Source organism: Eulemur rufifrons, chromosome 23 (assembly GCF_041146395.1).
Source record: "Eulemur rufifrons isolate Redbay chromosome 23, OSU_ERuf_1, whole genome shotgun sequence".
Taxonomy (NCBI): Eukaryota; Metazoa; Chordata; class Mammalia; order Primates; family Lemuridae; genus Eulemur; species Eulemur rufifrons.
The window spans coordinates 16209591-16225937 of NC_091005.1; the positions used below are offsets into that span (position 1 = coordinate 16209591).

At 42.1% G+C, this 16347-nt stretch overlaps 1 protein-coding gene and 1 non-coding gene across 2 annotated transcripts in view; one reads left to right on the top strand and one right to left on the bottom strand.

Annotated features, from left to right (window-relative positions):
• The window catches only part of PDPR (pyruvate dehydrogenase phosphatase regulatory subunit), a 35566-nt gene that overhangs the window by 14959 nt on the left and 4260 nt on the right, over window positions 1–16347 (bottom strand). The window contains exons 2-9 of the mRNA XM_069497749.1: window positions 14795–14846; window positions 13493–13754; window positions 9486–9619; window positions 4459–4540; window positions 4201–4364; window positions 3362–3483; window positions 2442–2559; window positions 1548–1697 (exon numbers count right to left, since the gene is read on the bottom strand). Coding sequence (XP_069353850.1) covers window positions 1548–1697; window positions 2442–2559; window positions 3362–3483; window positions 4201–4364; window positions 4459–4540; window positions 9486–9619; window positions 13493–13716 — 994 coding nt within the window. The 5' untranslated portion in view covers window positions 13717–13754; window positions 14795–14846. The remainder of the gene's footprint in view (window positions 1–1547; window positions 1698–2441; window positions 2560–3361; window positions 3484–4200; window positions 4365–4458; window positions 4541–9485; window positions 9620–13492; window positions 13755–14794; window positions 14847–16347) is intronic.
• Window positions 145–249, top strand: LOC138374018 (U6 spliceosomal RNA). Its single transcript, XR_011231307.1, has one exon. It is a non-coding gene; the product is annotated as a U6 spliceosomal RNA (small nuclear RNA).

Sequence of the window (16347 nt, forward strand, 5' to 3'; positions counted from 1 at the left end):
AGGAGGCTGAGGCAGCAGAATCGCTTGAGCCCAGAAGCTCAAGGTCACAGTGTGCTATGATTGCATCACTGTACTCTAGACTGGGCAAAAGAGTGAGACTCTTTCTAAAAATTAACAATAATAATAAAGTTATTTAAAATTTTAGTGTTCACTTCGGCAGCACATATACTAAAATTGGAATGATACAGAGAAGATAAGCATGGCCAAAAAAAATAAATTTTTAATGAATTACTACAGTAATAATTGTTTTCTTCTTCTTCTTTTTGAGACTGGGTCTCACTCTGTCACCTAGCCTGGAGTGCAGTGGTGTCATCATAGCTCACTGCAACCTCAAACTCCTGGGCTCAAGCGAACCTTCTGCCTCAGCTTCCCTAGTAACTGGGACTACAGATATACACCACCATGTCTGGCTAATTTTTCTGTATTTTGTAGAGACAGTCTCACACTTGCTCAACCTGGTCTTAAACTCCCAGTCTCAAATGATTCTGTCTCAGCCTCCCAAAGTGAACAATTCTGTTTTCTTTTTCTTTTTTTTTTATTTATTTATTTATTTATTTTTTATTTATTTATTTATTTATTTATTTTTGAGACAGAGTCTCGCTTTGTTGCCTGGGCTAGAGTGAGTGCCGTGGCGTCAGCCTAGCTCACAGCAACCTCAAACTGCTGGGCTTAAGCGATCCTACTGCCTCAGCCTCCCGAGTAGCTGGGACTACAGGCATGCGCCACCATGCCCGGCTAATTTTTTCTATATATATTTTAGTTGGCCAGATAATTTCTTTCTATTTTTAGTAGAGACGGGGTCTCACTCTTGCTCAGGCTGGTCTCGAACTCCTGACCTTGAGCAATCCACCCGCCTCGGCCTCCCAGAGTGCTAGGATTACAGGCGTGAGCCACCGCGCCCGGCCAACAATTCTGTTTTCTAAAGAGCTCTTCAATTTTACATAAAATCCTACCAAAAGAAGGTCTCCCTTTATCCTAAAATTTCAGCAATGATTTTAGGTAAATAATGAGCCAAGAGTCTATTAACCAAAATTTTAGTTCCCTGAATTGGCTAATCAGTAACTGCATTCTTAGACCATGCAAACTCTGTAGACCATTCTCTGTAACCACTATTGCACCTCGTGGGGGTGTTATAAATATTAAATAAAGCATTATTCTTCAAATGCTTTTTTTTTTTTTTTTTGGAGACAGAGTCTTGCTCTGTCGCCCCAGGTAGAATGCAGTGGCATCATCACAGCTCACAGCAACCTCAAACTCCTGGGGCTCAAGTGATCCTCCTGCGTCAGCTTCCAGAGTAGCTGGGACAACAGGTGCCTGCCATGACACCTAGTTAATTTTTCTATTTTTCTTTTCTTTTTTTTTTTTTTTTAAGTAGAGACGGGTCTTGTTCCTGCTCAGGCTGGTGTTGAAAGCCTGAGCTCAAGCAATCTTCCCACTTCAGCATCCCAGAGTACTGGGAGTACAGGCGTGGGCCACTGAAGATGCTTTAAACAATGTAACATCTTAGACAAACATAAGGCATTGTTGTTATAATCTAGTTCACACACCAAAGTGATCCCAGTCTTCCTGTAGATTCTGAATCTCCAGCTGATTCTTGCCCTCAGTGAAAATTGGTTTCGGGTTCTTCTCAAAGCCCCCAGACAAGATGCCACCCTGCCAGTTCCGAATATAAATTCTTCCATCAGCATCCACAACAGCTAAGGAAGAGAAATAATAAGGGAGCGTGGAGTAGAATAAAAACACGAGGGTTTAGAGGCAAGCCAGCTTTCTAAGTGGACAGAAAAAGAAACAAACAAAAAACACCCATTAATGACTTTGTTAATGAAATAGCATCCAAAGCACACAGGCATTCATTAGCTTTAGAACACCTTTCAAGGTCATGGGGGAGGATCCTCCCACTCAGACTTACAGTGGAGATTGTTTCTCTAATTATCCCTAACCTTATTAATTACCTAGAAGCTCGGACTAGTCCTCACAACCAAACTACATAACTGCCACTGTGCCAAGCGAAAGTCTAACAGAAAGGGGGATTGCAGAGCCCATTCTAGGTATTAAGACTATCAAAACCCTCTCCTACAGCCTTGGAGCCACTAACCCACCTAAGTTTATAATCATGACATTTCTACAATTTATAGCATTCAAGTTAAAAACTCAAGGTTACATTCCAATATTCTCAGTGACCTCTGTTTAGGACTAAAATTAGCTTGCAAAAAACAAAAACAAAAAAACTGCTTAGTGGAATGACCGTTCTGGCCATCCTTTCATAAAGACTTATATGACAGAAAAGTTAGAACTGGGACCACCTCCCTGTAACATGCTCCAGAAATGAAAAGGCTCTTTCAGGCACAGTCTGTCCTTAGTAGAAAGTCTTCCTTTTCAGAGGACAAGATATTGGCAAGGAAACAAGATTAAAAAAAAAAAAAAAAAGTACAAGTCCTCACTTGGTGTGTTGCTCTGCAGAGGGGTCTCCAAGGGGCGAGTCAGAAGGTAGAAGTGTTCGCAGGCATGTGACGGGATACTAACCGGCTCCTCGTTGGACAGACCCAGCTCGTATGCCCACTACAAATGGACAGATTTATTTGTGGGTGGGAAGAGGAACAGAAATACAGATGAGCAAGTTCAGCCTCTTGAAAAGAGTTTAATTTCAAGTGGCTTAAGAGTGCTCTTGCTACAATGTCAGGTGTGGGAAATCAAGTTTCAGCCTGCTTTAGGTTGATTATTTGGATGGGGAGCAACACTATACTTTTTAAACCATAAAAATTCCTTCTAGATCAAAGAAGGATTTACCAGCTAGTCAAAAGAGCTCATGGGAACCAAAGGAGGTTCTCTTAATAAAATGCCTGGCCTCAACTATAAACCCCAAATACCAATCATTAAAGGAAATTCACGTGGCAAGAAGTGTTTCCTAGGTGACTTTAAGATTGTGGAGCGGAAGGCAAGGAACAAAGCTACCTTAGAGTAGAAGAGGCTTAGTGTTCTAGATCCTGAATCCATGTTCATGACACAATAAAATGGCCTAATATTTTGTTAAGTTGTAAAATTAAATGTAACACGAAGACCCAAAGCCAAGGATTCATGTCTATGCCTGACGGTCTGCTGGCCTTCCTGATGAGAGCAATACCAATTAACCCAATGTGAAGGAAGGAAAAGGTCATAAATGCTTCTATTTGAGGAATAAGTATGAGTTTATGTTTTAGAATACCACATAAGAATTCTGAGTTTTCTGGTCCAAACAAGAAACGAGATAGTTCCTAATGTCTGTTTAGTCAGTCACAATATTATCTTATGTCTCTACACCAAAAAATCCTGGAGACAAAAGTTAAATAAGAAAATCGGCACCCTGGTGCTGGTGCTAACCTACCTGACCAGCACAGTTGACAAAATATTGGCATTCAATCTGTCCTTTATCTGTCTCCACACCAGTAACTTGACCTTTTTTGACCATTACGTGAAGAACCGTTGTCCGGTCATAGATCTGAACACCTGTTCCAAGGTAAAGAAAGAGTTGAAGCATCAACTGATGTTCCAGAATTAAGGCATCTACAGCAAATTCTCCACCCAAAGAAACACTGACAAAGTTAGGTCGATGCTCTAATTTAAAAAAAGCAAAAAACTCTAGGAACCACAGCCTGAGACTATATAAATGACCCTTGCCCAAGATTGAAAATAGCAGGTCAGTTTAAAAACAGACATTAGCACACAATAATTAAATTCTACGAATCATAAAATATGAGGCCAGAAGGAGAGAATTCAAATAGGGCATTTTAAATCCTAATCTACCCACATCAAGAATCAGTTTATCCAAAGAATATAATACCCTGGACACTAATAAGTCTCCCTCTCATTCATTCCAACACTGGGTCATGATTTAAGTTGTGGATTAAAACCCCAAGGCATGTTCTAACATAGGAGCTTCTCAAGTCCTGGGGGGAGGGGGAATTCCCTTAAGTCTGAAGTATACTGATCAGCACTAAAGGCAGTTCCCGGGAACTTTAAAAATGTCACCCTGAGAAAAAAATAATTAACAGATGTTATAGAAAAAAAAAATTATAAGAACCAGTGTTCAAAAATGGAAGCTGAATATCCCAATGAGAATAATTTTTCCAAACTTGAGTTGGTGTCACTGCCTATTTTGAGAGACTTTCTTAGATAACCTCTTCCTTCCCCACTCACGTTAAGAAAATGCAAAAACCAGCTCACCGTTTTGGGAGGCAGCACTTGCCAGGGCAAGAGCCACATCTGCAGAGGACACCACCGCGTCCTCAGGAACATGCATGGCCCCCACCAGGTCGTGCACGTTTAGGAAAGGGTGAAGTTCAGCCACTTTCTTGGGAGAGATGATCTCAGAAGGGATGCCTATGACACTGCCACAGAACACAAGGGGAAAATGACATTCACTGGTCCTTTGGCAGAGGTCAGTTTGGCAAAGTTGGGATAGGCTTCTACCCTCTTACGTACTTCAGCCTTGAGTTGATGCGCTTCAGGGAGATCAGCCGGTCCTGAGTTTGAGCCAGACAGATTGAGCCTGTCCTTATGTACCCTGTAAGAAAAATCAGCCCAAACTGAGACAGACCAGATCAAATGTAGGGTGGGATAGTGGAAAATTCATTAGATTATATGTCAGAAGACCTATGATGAGTCCTGATACTGTCACTCAGTATCTTCAGGTGAGTAAATCAGTTTCCTTTGAGCTTAGAGTGAAAATTTAAAGCACTCCAGATGTACTAAGGCAGCATTCCCTGTGTAAACATTCTCAGCTCATTGTTCTATGATGATCAAATGATATTCTAATGTACACAAAATCACTTATAATAAAAATGAATGATACCATTGCTAAAAAATCCTTTTTGGGTGGGGATGCGACCTAGAATCCATCCCTATTCGTCCCTCCTTTTAGGCAATTTCACCCCTTCTCCTCCTAGTCTTGGAGGGAGTGTAATTCTTGGTGAAGGCCACTCATGAGGACATCAGCTACCAGGGTTGGCTGGATCCTCCCACTCCTTCCCCAGTATAGCCGAACAGTGGGCATGTGATCTAAGCTCAGCCAATCAGACCCTCCTGGAATGCTTGATCTTCAGCAAGCAGGTGAAGGGCTGAAGGTCACTCATCTCACGGGCAGTAGCATCCTGGCTAGACAGCTCCCGTTCCAGCTGAGGGACTGCCTGCCATGGGAGCCCCACATCCTGGCCTCCCGGCTGCCTCCAGCTGATAGTCTCCCACCCACTGCACAGATCTCCAATGTCCTCCCAACATGCTCCTTTTTGCCCAAGTTAGCCAGAGCCAATTTCTGTTGTTTGGAATCAACATACTCGATATACAACCATTATTACACTTGCCAATGACAATCCTCCTAAAATGCAATGACTCGTAGTTCTTATAAAGAAAAAGTTGAATCAATCAGGTATCTTTAAAAAAAGAAGTACAGTCAGGATAATTTACCTATTTTCTTAATTTCTCTTGAAATCATCAGATAAATATACCCCTCACTGACATGACAATAAGGTCCCAGTCTGGAGGAACTAAAATTTTAAAGGATAGTTTTTTTTTTTTTTTTTTTTTTTGAGACAAAGTCTCGCTTTGTTGCCCCAGCTAGAGTGAGTGCCATGGCGTCAGCCTAGCTCACAGCAACCTCAAACTCCTGGGCTTAAGCGATCCTACTGCCTCAGCCTCCCGAGTAGCTGGGACGACAGGTATGCGCCACCATGCCCAGCTAATTTTTTCTATATATATTTTAGTTGGCCAGATAATTTCTTTCTATTTTTAGTAGAGATGGGGTCTCGCTCTTGCTCAGGCTGGTCTCGAACTCCTGACCTCGAGCGATCCACCCACCTCGGCCTCCCAGAGTGCTAGGATTACAGGCGTGAGCCACCGCGCCCGGCCTAAAGGATAGTTTTTAAACACAGAGCTGGGTGTGGTGTCTCATGCTGTAATCCTAGCATTCTGGGAGGCTGAGGCAGGAGGATTGCTTGAGGCCAGGAGTTTGAGACCAGCCTAGGCAACAGGGAGACCTCATCTCTACTAAAAATAAAAAAAATAAAAAAATAAATTAGCTAGGTGGTGGTATGTGCCTACAGTCCCAGCCACTAGGGAGGCTGAGGCAGGAGGATCCCTTAAGCCCAGGAGTTTGAGGTTGCAGTGATGCCACTGCACTTTAGCAGGGGCCAACAGAGATCTTGTCCAAAACAAAACAAAACAAAACACACACATACACACAAAAACATAAAATAAAATAAACACAGTAGATATACGAGCCTAGTGCAGCAATCCTGGCCAATGATCTGTGGGCCACCACACTCTGAAACTCACCTTTAGACAGACAAAGGGTCCGGCATCTGTTTTCTACTCTCTACCGAAGACTACATATAGGAGAACACCATTGTTTATGCACCTACATGATATATCATGTTATACTGTGTTAAATTATGTTCCCCCAAATAGAACTACCTATCATAACAAACTCAATATACCACCCACTAACAAGATAAAAATTCTGCTATTTTCCCACAGAGGACTTTTAAGGTTTGGACTAGAGCAATTCTGACTCATAATTTCTTTTGTCAAAGGTTAAGAGTCATAAAATAGAATTATCATATATCAATAAGAAAAAAAGGATATAATATTAAAGGCAATTCAAAGAAGAAATATTAATATAAATGGTCAGACCTATGAAGTGATATTTAATTGAAAGAGGTGTAAATTAGAATGTGATAACTTTTTCCATCTCTCAGATTAGCAAAAATTAAAATAACACCCAATGCTGAGAGCTGTGAAGAAATAAGTACTGTCATACACTACTGGTGAGAGGGGACAGCCCTGTGGGAGGAAGATTACATTTCCTCAAATACGGATTTTCTCATTTCTTCTTGTTTCTTACACAAAAGTAGCATATTATATGCCCTCTTTTACACTTTGCTTTTCTCACTTAACGGTGTATCCCAGAAATCACTCCACAGCAGTTCATAGAGACCTTCTTCATTCTTTTTTCACCTACCTAGTAGTCCTTTGTGTGGATGTCCCATTTATTCAACCAATCTCCATGTCTGGGCATCTAAGTTTGCAATTCTATGTTTACAATTAAATAGCGTTACAATAAATAATCTTGTGCATATATCTTTTTGTACAAAACATTCTTAAGTGGAAAAAACAAGGTATTTAACATGCTTAATGTATTTTGGTTAAAGTATACCTATATCCACATACAAAAAAGGGGCATCCAGTAGAGTACAAACTAAACAAACAGTGGTAGCCTTTTGGTGGATATTCAGTGGGAAGAAAAGATTTTCATTTTTTTACAGTTTTGTAATTTTTTTTTCATTTTTTTCTTAGAGATCAGGTTTCGCTCTGTTGCCTAGGCTGGAGAGCAGGACTCCTGGGCTCCTCCTACTTCAGCCTCCCAAGTAGTTGGGACTACAGGTATGTGCCACAACACCTGGCTTAAAAAGTTTTTTTTACCCACTAAATAATTTTTTAAACTAAATTTGTCACTGACCTGAAAAATTGGCTTAATCTCCCTATATCTAGATTTCTTTATATGTGAAAGAATGACCCTTCCTTATTATAAGAACAAATAATATAGGGAATACTTTCAAAAGATTAAAACTTTTAGAACAACATATTCATTCCATTCACTTGACAAAAATTATATCACACATAAACCGAAGCACTGCAGAAACTGATATTCAGCGCGGCAAAGGAATGAGGCATCTTGGAGTGATCCAGTATTTTGGGTTAAAAAGTAGTTAATGTAGCCCTCACCTGGACGAACTACAGAGGATCAGCATATAATATAGTCAGCCCTCTGTATCTGTAGGTTCTGCATCCATGGATTTAATTCACTGAGGATCAAAATTATTCGGGGGAAAAAAATTCCACAAAGTCCCAAAAAGCAAATCTTGAATTTGCCATGTGTCAAGTACTACACTGAATCCACGTGAATGAAGTGATGTGTAGGTACCGTATTACAATAAATAATCTAGAGATGATTTAAAGTATTCAGGAGGATCTGTGTAGGTTATATGCAAATACTAGGCCAGTTTATATCAGGGACTTGAATATCCGTAGATTTTTGTATCCAAGGGGGGTCCAGGAACCAATCACCAATCCCCCACAGATACCAAGCGACGACTGTACTCTTCTCATTAAATCCAGATTGTACATATGTCCCTTCATCTTTATTTAGTGATTCAAAAACAGTCTATTGAGTAACAATTATCATGTACACACTGTGGTTAACAGAGAATTCTCGATCACTGATGCCGCCTCGGTCATCTTTCACTGCACCACTGGTGTATCACAATGGGGGTGATATATCCTTACACTTCCTTGCTTGACTTCCTCACTGCTCCCAACCGCCGCCCACCCCCCCTCACTGCCCTTCAAGCACCGAAGAGAAGTCAGGCCAAATACGGAGTCCAGACTATGACCCAGAGGTAACGCTGGGCTAATCTACCTTCTAGCCCTAAAGCAGCCTGTGATTCAGATTCCTCTGATACATGCAAGGCTCAGCAGAGCACTAGTAACTGTGCCAACTGCTCTATCTCTGGCCCATTCTATGGACCCTCTTCTGATTCAAACCCTGGTTGATACTTGATTCAAGCACCTTGTTGTCATCAAATTCAATCCAACTGAAAACAGGCATCTTCCCCAGTAAAAGACAAGGACGGCACAGCAGAACTACTTCTACTATGTTCTCAAAAGGAAGCCTGGTTAAGTTCAATGACACCACAGAAAGTCTAGTGATGTCACTAGACTTTCTAGAACAGGGACTAAGGTGAGACAAGAACTACCGGTCTTGAAACTGGGCTTGACTCCGGGCTTCCGGCTAACCCTTCACCGTACAGCAAACTGACAGACTCTCTTTCTACCTTGTGATCATATGGGATCACCGTACAGATTACTCTTCCTGTTCTTGGAACAGCTGCTAGTTATTCTAATACTATTTAACTTACAATTCCCTGTGTTATTTTCCCTTTAATTATACAGATCAGAAAAAATAAATGTTTCTGCCTTATAATAAGAAATATACCCAATAACAACTGGTGTAGAACAGGGTGAAGGATGGAAAAAAAAATAACAATTGGTGAAGTTCAATAGGTCAAACTATGATTTAACTATCAAGCATCTAAACTTAAGATCTTTCTCCTCTTGTTTGTTTAAGAGTCAAGAGCCATTTACTATGCTTAAATCAGTCAAATACATAGGAAATGGCCCAGGAAAACTTTCACATAATGACAAGAATTATAGGATCCAAAAAGGCTCTAGGATATTGATTGAATCACCTCATTTTATAGAAAGGAAAACTGAAGACAGCTCAATAAGCCGAGTGACTTGCTCAAGCTAATAGCCTGGCTGACAGCAGAGTCTGGACTAAAACCCAAGTCTTAATTACCAAATCACCAGGCAAAGCAGGTATAGGACCAAATACAGTACTGAGTAAAAGAGTCTGGGGGACAGGCAGACCAGTAAACGGTAGATTACCTGCTTACCTGTTTGGATCCCTGTTTCTTGCTCTAACTGATGGTAGAGTTTGTTTGAATAGTCTGCCATCTTCTGCTCAATGGTCAAGTGCCTGGCGGTGCTCAGGATGCCAGCACAGAACCTTGTAGAGCCGGCAGCCAGCCTGCAGGATGGATGCAAAATGCTATTAGGTAGATTCACATATCTGTGAATGTAAGTTCAGGGTTTCTCATTATAGTATTATTTGCAATATGAAAAGATGGAAACAACCTAAATGTTCATTGACATGGGACTGACTTAAAATCTGGGAGTTCATCTATACAACGGAATACTGTGTAGCTATAAAAAAGCATGAGAAAGGTCTTTATGCACCAATATGGAACCATAATGGAAAAAGCAAGGCGAGGAACAGTGTTTTAAGGTATGCTACCACCTATACAAAAAAGGGAAAAAAAATTAATACCAATATGCACATCTACATACGTACCAATACATTTTGCTTATATATGTACAAAACATATCTGGAACTTGCCTCCAGAGAAGGAAACTTGTAGTTAGGGGTCAGGTAAGGGAGGGAGACTTTCCCCTGTGTACTCCTTTACATATTTTCAATTCTGAATCATATATTGCCTATTTGAAAATAAATGAAATTTAAATTGAAAAAATGTCTCCAATGTGTGGTAGGCAAAAGAACATAAAAAGCTCCAGTAATGCTGGGCCCAAACACCCAGCTGTGCAAGGGACCCTAAGTCAAGAAAGCAGGTAGGGGTTGTAAGCAGGTCATTTCTCTCTGATTATTTAGCACTCAGTAAACCGCCAGCTGTGTCAGCGCTCCTGTCATGTGAGTTTACTGTTTTACTCTAATGATTCTATTTCCATGTCAGATTGTCAGTTCTCTACGACACATTTTTCTACCATTTTTGTAACTAATGTACAGCCACTGACTGTATGGAGCTGCTACCCTGGCTGGGAGTTCCATTAACTCTAGCTGGTGGCCAGTGCCTATAGCTGTGGTGACATCTGCTGGGACAGCATTCCTTAAGCAGCTTTGATAGTGGTTCTTACCCTTGGGTGTACATTAGAGTCTCTTGGGTATTTTAAAAATACTGATGCGTGGTCTCACCCCTAGAGATTCTGGTTTGTTCTGGGAAGAGGCCCAGGTGTTGGTATTTGTTAAAAGCTCCCTGGGTGGTTCTTTCTAATGTGCAGCCAGAGTTGAGAACCACTGATCCTTGAGGAGGACACTACTAGAGATGGAGAAGACGAACAATTATTTGATGAAGGGAAGTGTACAACTATTTCACAAGCCATTGTTGAGGCATAATTTCTTTTAAAATTTTTTTCTTGGCCGGGCGTGGTGGCTCACGCCTGTAATCCTAGCACTCTGGGAGGCCGAGGTGGGCGGATTGTTTGAGCTCAGGAGTTCGAGACCAGCCTGAGCAAGAGCGAGACCCCATCTCTACTAAAAATAGAAAGAAATTATATGGACAGCTAAAAATATATATAGAAAAAAAAATTAGCCGGGCATGGTGGTGCATGCCTATAGTCCCAGCTACTTGGGAGGCTGAGACAGGAGGATCGCTTGAGTTCAGGAGTTTGAGGTTGCTGTGAGCTAGGCTGACGCCACGGCACTCACTCTAGCCTGGGCAACAGAGTGAGACTCTGTCTCAAAAAAAAAAAAAAAAAAATTTTTTTTCTTAGAGATTAGGTCTCACTCTGTAGCCCAGGCTAGAGTACCATGGTGCAATCATAGCTCACTGCAGCCTCTAACTCCTGGGCTCATGCGATCCTCCTGCTCAGCCTCCCGAGTAGCTGAGACTACAGGTGTGCACCAGCCACGGTGCTCAGCTAAGGCATAATTATTTTTAAAAGTCAGGCTCAAACTGTCCTTCTTATGTCAATTCTAAGGGTATTATATGATCTTGGAGCAACAAATTAAACCAAAAATGAAGCTCCCTAGGGTCTCCCACTTAGAAATATATACACTGAAATGAGTTTATTGTTTTCTATGGCTAGAATATGCCTGATAATCTAAAAGGACTTCAAAAAAGACTTTGACATTAAGGATGCATTATGAAAATTTATACTCAACTCACAAACTTATGAGAAGCTTCCCCAGAACTGATAATCCACCTGCAAATAATGGTTCTGTTTTTCTAGGCCAAGAGGCAAGGAGATGAGTACTATGAAAGAGGAAGCAGGAAAACATTGACCTTGAAGCTTGAGGTGGGAGGATCACTTGAGCCCAGGAGTCCAGTCTGGGCAACATAGTAAGACCCTGTCTTTAAAAGAAAAAAAAAAAAAAAAAAGTCGGCCGGGCGCGGTGGCTCACGCCCGTAATCCTAGCACTCTGGGGGGCCGAGGTGGGCGGATCGTTTGAGCTCAGGAGTTCGAGACCAGCCTGAGCAAGAGCGAGACCCCATCTCTACTAAAAATAGAAAGAAATTATATGGACAGCTAAAAATATATATAGAAAAAATTAGCCGGGCATGGTGGCGCATGCCTGTAGTCCCAGCTACTCGGGAGGCTGAGACAGGAGGATCGCTTGAGTTCAGGAGTTTGAGGTTGCTGTGAGCTAGGCTGACGCCACAGCACTCACTCTAGCCTGGGCAACAGAGTGAGATTCTGTCTCAAAAAAAAAAAAAAAAGTCTAAAATGTCACAGAAAACTCAAAGCTTCAAGGTCAATGTTTTCATATAAAGAAAAGGAGTTTTCATGTTTTGTATGACTCCCATACAGCACGTATGCACATAATAAATTTATTACTATATATATAATGCTATATATATTATATGTAATATATAGCATATATTATTATAATATTATTACATTGTCTTTTCAAAAAAAGCCTCAAGGTTGCTGAAAACAATGAAAGCCTGAGAAACTGTCACAGACAAGAGAAGCATAAGGAGCTATGACAGCTAAATGTAATGTGCTATCCTAGATGGGATCACAGAGTAGAAAAAGGAAATCAGGGGAAAAGTGGAAAAATCCAAAAAAATAGGCATTCTAGTTAACACTAAGTATCAATGTTGGTTCACTAACTGAAACGTTCATAGTAATATAAGATATTAACAATAGGGGAAAGTGGGCGTGGGGTATATGGGGACTCTACACTATCTTCACAACTTACCTGTAAATTTAAAACTGTTCTAAAATAATGACAAAAGTAACAGAAATACAGGCAGAATGTAGCCACTCTCATTTTGGCACAGAGAGGGAGCTCCTGAGCCAAGGGATTCACACTGTTGTACAACTACAACAAAGCAAGGTAAGGTGTGCTCGGAACCTGAACTCCAGCCTTTTAAGACGCTTGTTTTATTGAAATCTCCCCCCTCTCTAACTACCAGAAAACACAAGCATTACTAGGCATCACTAAAAAAAGTGCAGGACATACCACCTGGATTCTTCTCATGCTATTTAATACTTAGCAACATTTAGGTTAGCTATCACTGGAACAGTAGTATCACCAAAAGGAGAGGGAATGAGAGAGTCTTTTTTTTTTTTTTTTGAGACAGAGTCTCGCTTTGTTGCCCGGGCTAGAGTGAGTGCCGTGGCATCAGCCTAGCTCACAGCAACCTCAAACTCCTGGGTTTAAGCGATCCTACTGCCTCAGCCTCCCGAGTAGCTGGGACTACAAGCATGCGCCACCATGCCCGGCTAATTTTTTTTTCTATATATATTTTAGTTGGCCAGATAATTTCTTTCTATTTTTAGTAGAGATGGGGTCTCGTTCTTGCTCAGGCTGGTCTCGAACTCCTGACCTTGAGCGATCCACCCGCCTCGGCCTCCCAGAGTGCTAGGATTACAGGCGTGAGCCACCGCGCCCGGCCGAGAGTCTTATACAGTTAGTACAGCACAGGCTGGGCACGGTGGCTGGCGCTTGTAATCCCAGCGCTTTGGGAGGCCGAGGCAGGAGTATTGCTTGAGGCCAATAGGTCGGGGCCAGTCTGGGCAACATAGTAAGACACTGTCTCTGCAAAAAAAAAAAAATTAGCATAGCACAGCCACAGGTCAAGTCCAGTCTGATCCTTACCTGCCCTGCTCCAGAAGGACAATATCCTTCCACCCCATTTTGGACAGGTGATAGGCCACAGATGTGCCCATGACTCCACCCCCACAGATGACCACCTGTGTCTGGGTGGGCAGGGCAATAGAATGCGCCTCAGCGACTGACATGCTGCTTCTTGCTGAGGACCAATTCTGCCATCTGGGGCTGGTTCTTTGTCTTCGGACAATCGATAGCAACCGGTAGAACATCACGTCTGTCACCAACTGGGAGATCCCAAGAACTCAAACTAGACAGAGAAAACCAAACATATTTCATTCCACTTAATGCTGAGCACAGGATTAATGAGAAAAAGATTTAGCAAAGGACAGAACTCATTGATTCAACAAATATCTGAGGACCTACTGAGCTTCAGACACTCTGCTAGGTGTAGATATTAGCAGTGAACAAGACTATGAAGTCGCTGGGTGACTGGTACACACGAAAAAAAAGAAAAAATAAATAAGAATATGAAGTCCCTGCCTTTATGAAACTTCCATTTGAGAGTTTTGTGTGAACAGCGAGAAGGCCTATCAATACACAAATAAGAAAATAAAGTTAATGTGTTAAAGTAGGGGTTTATATAAAATAAGATGGTCATAATAGGCCTCCAAGGAAATGATATTTGAAATGAGACCTGCTGGATCAGAAGGAACCAGCTATACATGTTCCCACTCAGGGATGGGCATGTGCAAAGGCCCTGAGGTAAGATGGACCTTGATAAGGCCAAGAATAAAAAGGAGGCCAGTGTGCGTACAACATGGGGAGTGAGGGGGGACAATTTAAGACAACTCTGCAGAGGCAGCAGAAACCAACTACATACACGGCCCTTGAGAGTACCATCATCAGGAGCAGGAATGCTGTTCTAAGTGCAAAGGAAAATCGCTACAGCAGGGGAATGAAAGGATCTGGGATGTTTTTCATAGGTCAGTCTGGCTCCATGGTGGAGAATGGATGGCAGAAATAGGAAAAGCAGAGAGATGAGTTAGGAAGCTACTGCAGTAGCATAAGGAAGATGTCATGGTGGCTTAGACAAGGATGGTGGCAATGGAGTCAGAAAAATGACTGGATTGTTTTGGGAGCAGAAATGACAGGACTTACTCGCCAACAAACTGGATATTAAAGCTAGAAAAAGGAGAAATAAGGAGGATAGTTAAGTTTCTGGGTTAAGCATGAAAGACTAGGAATGAGGGAGGAAGGAAGCAGAGAGGTGGGGAAAGAGAGTGAGCCAGGGTATGTGTGTACAGTCAAATGTTACGTTTTCAGATATGTCAAGTGTGAGATACTCACCAGGCATCCAAGTGGAAACACCAAGCAGCAGCTGGACATGCAAGCCTGAAAACTGAGGAAAAAGTTTTGGAGTCATTAGTGTATATACAGCATTTAGAGTCCCAGTATTGACAAAGGAAGAACTACTCCTCTGAGGGTCCCAGCACAAGAAAAAGGAAGGACTACAGATTAGGCCTGAACACTGCGGCAGATCCCAGAGAGTGTCCAGATAAGGAGAGAACTGGCTAAAGAGAGGAGAAGGAGGGCTTGCTAAGGTAGAAAGAAAACCAGGCAAAGGTGTCTCAGAGACCAAGAGAGGAATAGTGTTAGAAGAAGTCGTTAACTACAGACGGTACTGAGGGGTTAGGCAAGATGAACAAGTGTCCAGAGGCATTTGACAACATTAGGGTCCTTGGTGAACTCAAAAGGAACATTTTCAGGCCAGACATGGTGGCTCACGCCTGTAATCCAAGCACTCTGGGAGGCTGAGGCGGGAGGATCATTTGAGCTCAGGAGTTCGAGACCAGCCTGAGCCTGAGCAAGAGCAAGACTCCGTCTCTACTAAAAAAAAAAAAAAAATAGAAATTAGCTGGACAACTAAAAATATATAGAAAAAATGGTGGTGCACGCCTGTAGTCCTAGCTACTTGGAAAGCTGAGGCAGAAGGATTGCTTCAGCCCAGGACTTTGAGGTTGCTGTGAGCTAGGCTGATGCTATGGCACTCTAGCCTGGACAACAGAGCGAGACTCTGTCAAAAAAAAAAAAAAAAAAAACAAGGACACTTTCAGGGGAGTGGCAGGGATGAAATACAGACTAGTGCAAACTGAAGAGTAAAGGAGATGCGAGAGTGGAGGCAGCTCTATTACATTCTGCTCTATAGAGGAGCAGAAAAATGGGACAGAAGCGAGAGAAGAACACAGGGTAGAGCAAGATTATTTGTTTTTACAGACAAGAGATATTAAGAATGTTCACTGCTGGTGGGAATGACCCAGTAAAAGGGAAACAGACGATTAGAAAGGAGCGGCAGTAACAAACAATGGGGTCCTTGGGAAGGAAAGAAGAGACACAATCCAGGGTCTAGGCGAAGGATGGCACGCCTTGTGTTTCCATGGGTTAGCTGGTCAGGATTTAAGTATTTACAGTCCTAGACAGGAAGACAGGCTCATTGGCCATGTTAGGCTTCTCATTTACACGAACATGAATCAGGTGGTAACAAAGTACACATTTCTACAAGACAATAAATAAGCTGCAGAAGAAAGAAGCAAAGGCTCGAGCCATCAGGGAAAGAATCATATATAAAGCAGGATGTGGGCCAGGCGTGGTGGCTCACATCCATAATCCCAGAACTTTGGGAGGCCAAGGCAAGAGGATCACCTGCGGCCAGGAGTTCGAAATCATAGGTTCGAGACCTGGGCAACATAGGAAGACCCCATCTCTACAAAAAAATAAAAAATTAGCCAGGAGTGGTGGCACACCACTACACACTTGTAGTCCCAGCTACTTGGGAGGCTGAGGCAGGAGGATCACTTGAGCCCAGGAGTTCAAGATTACAGTGAGCTATGACCATACCACTG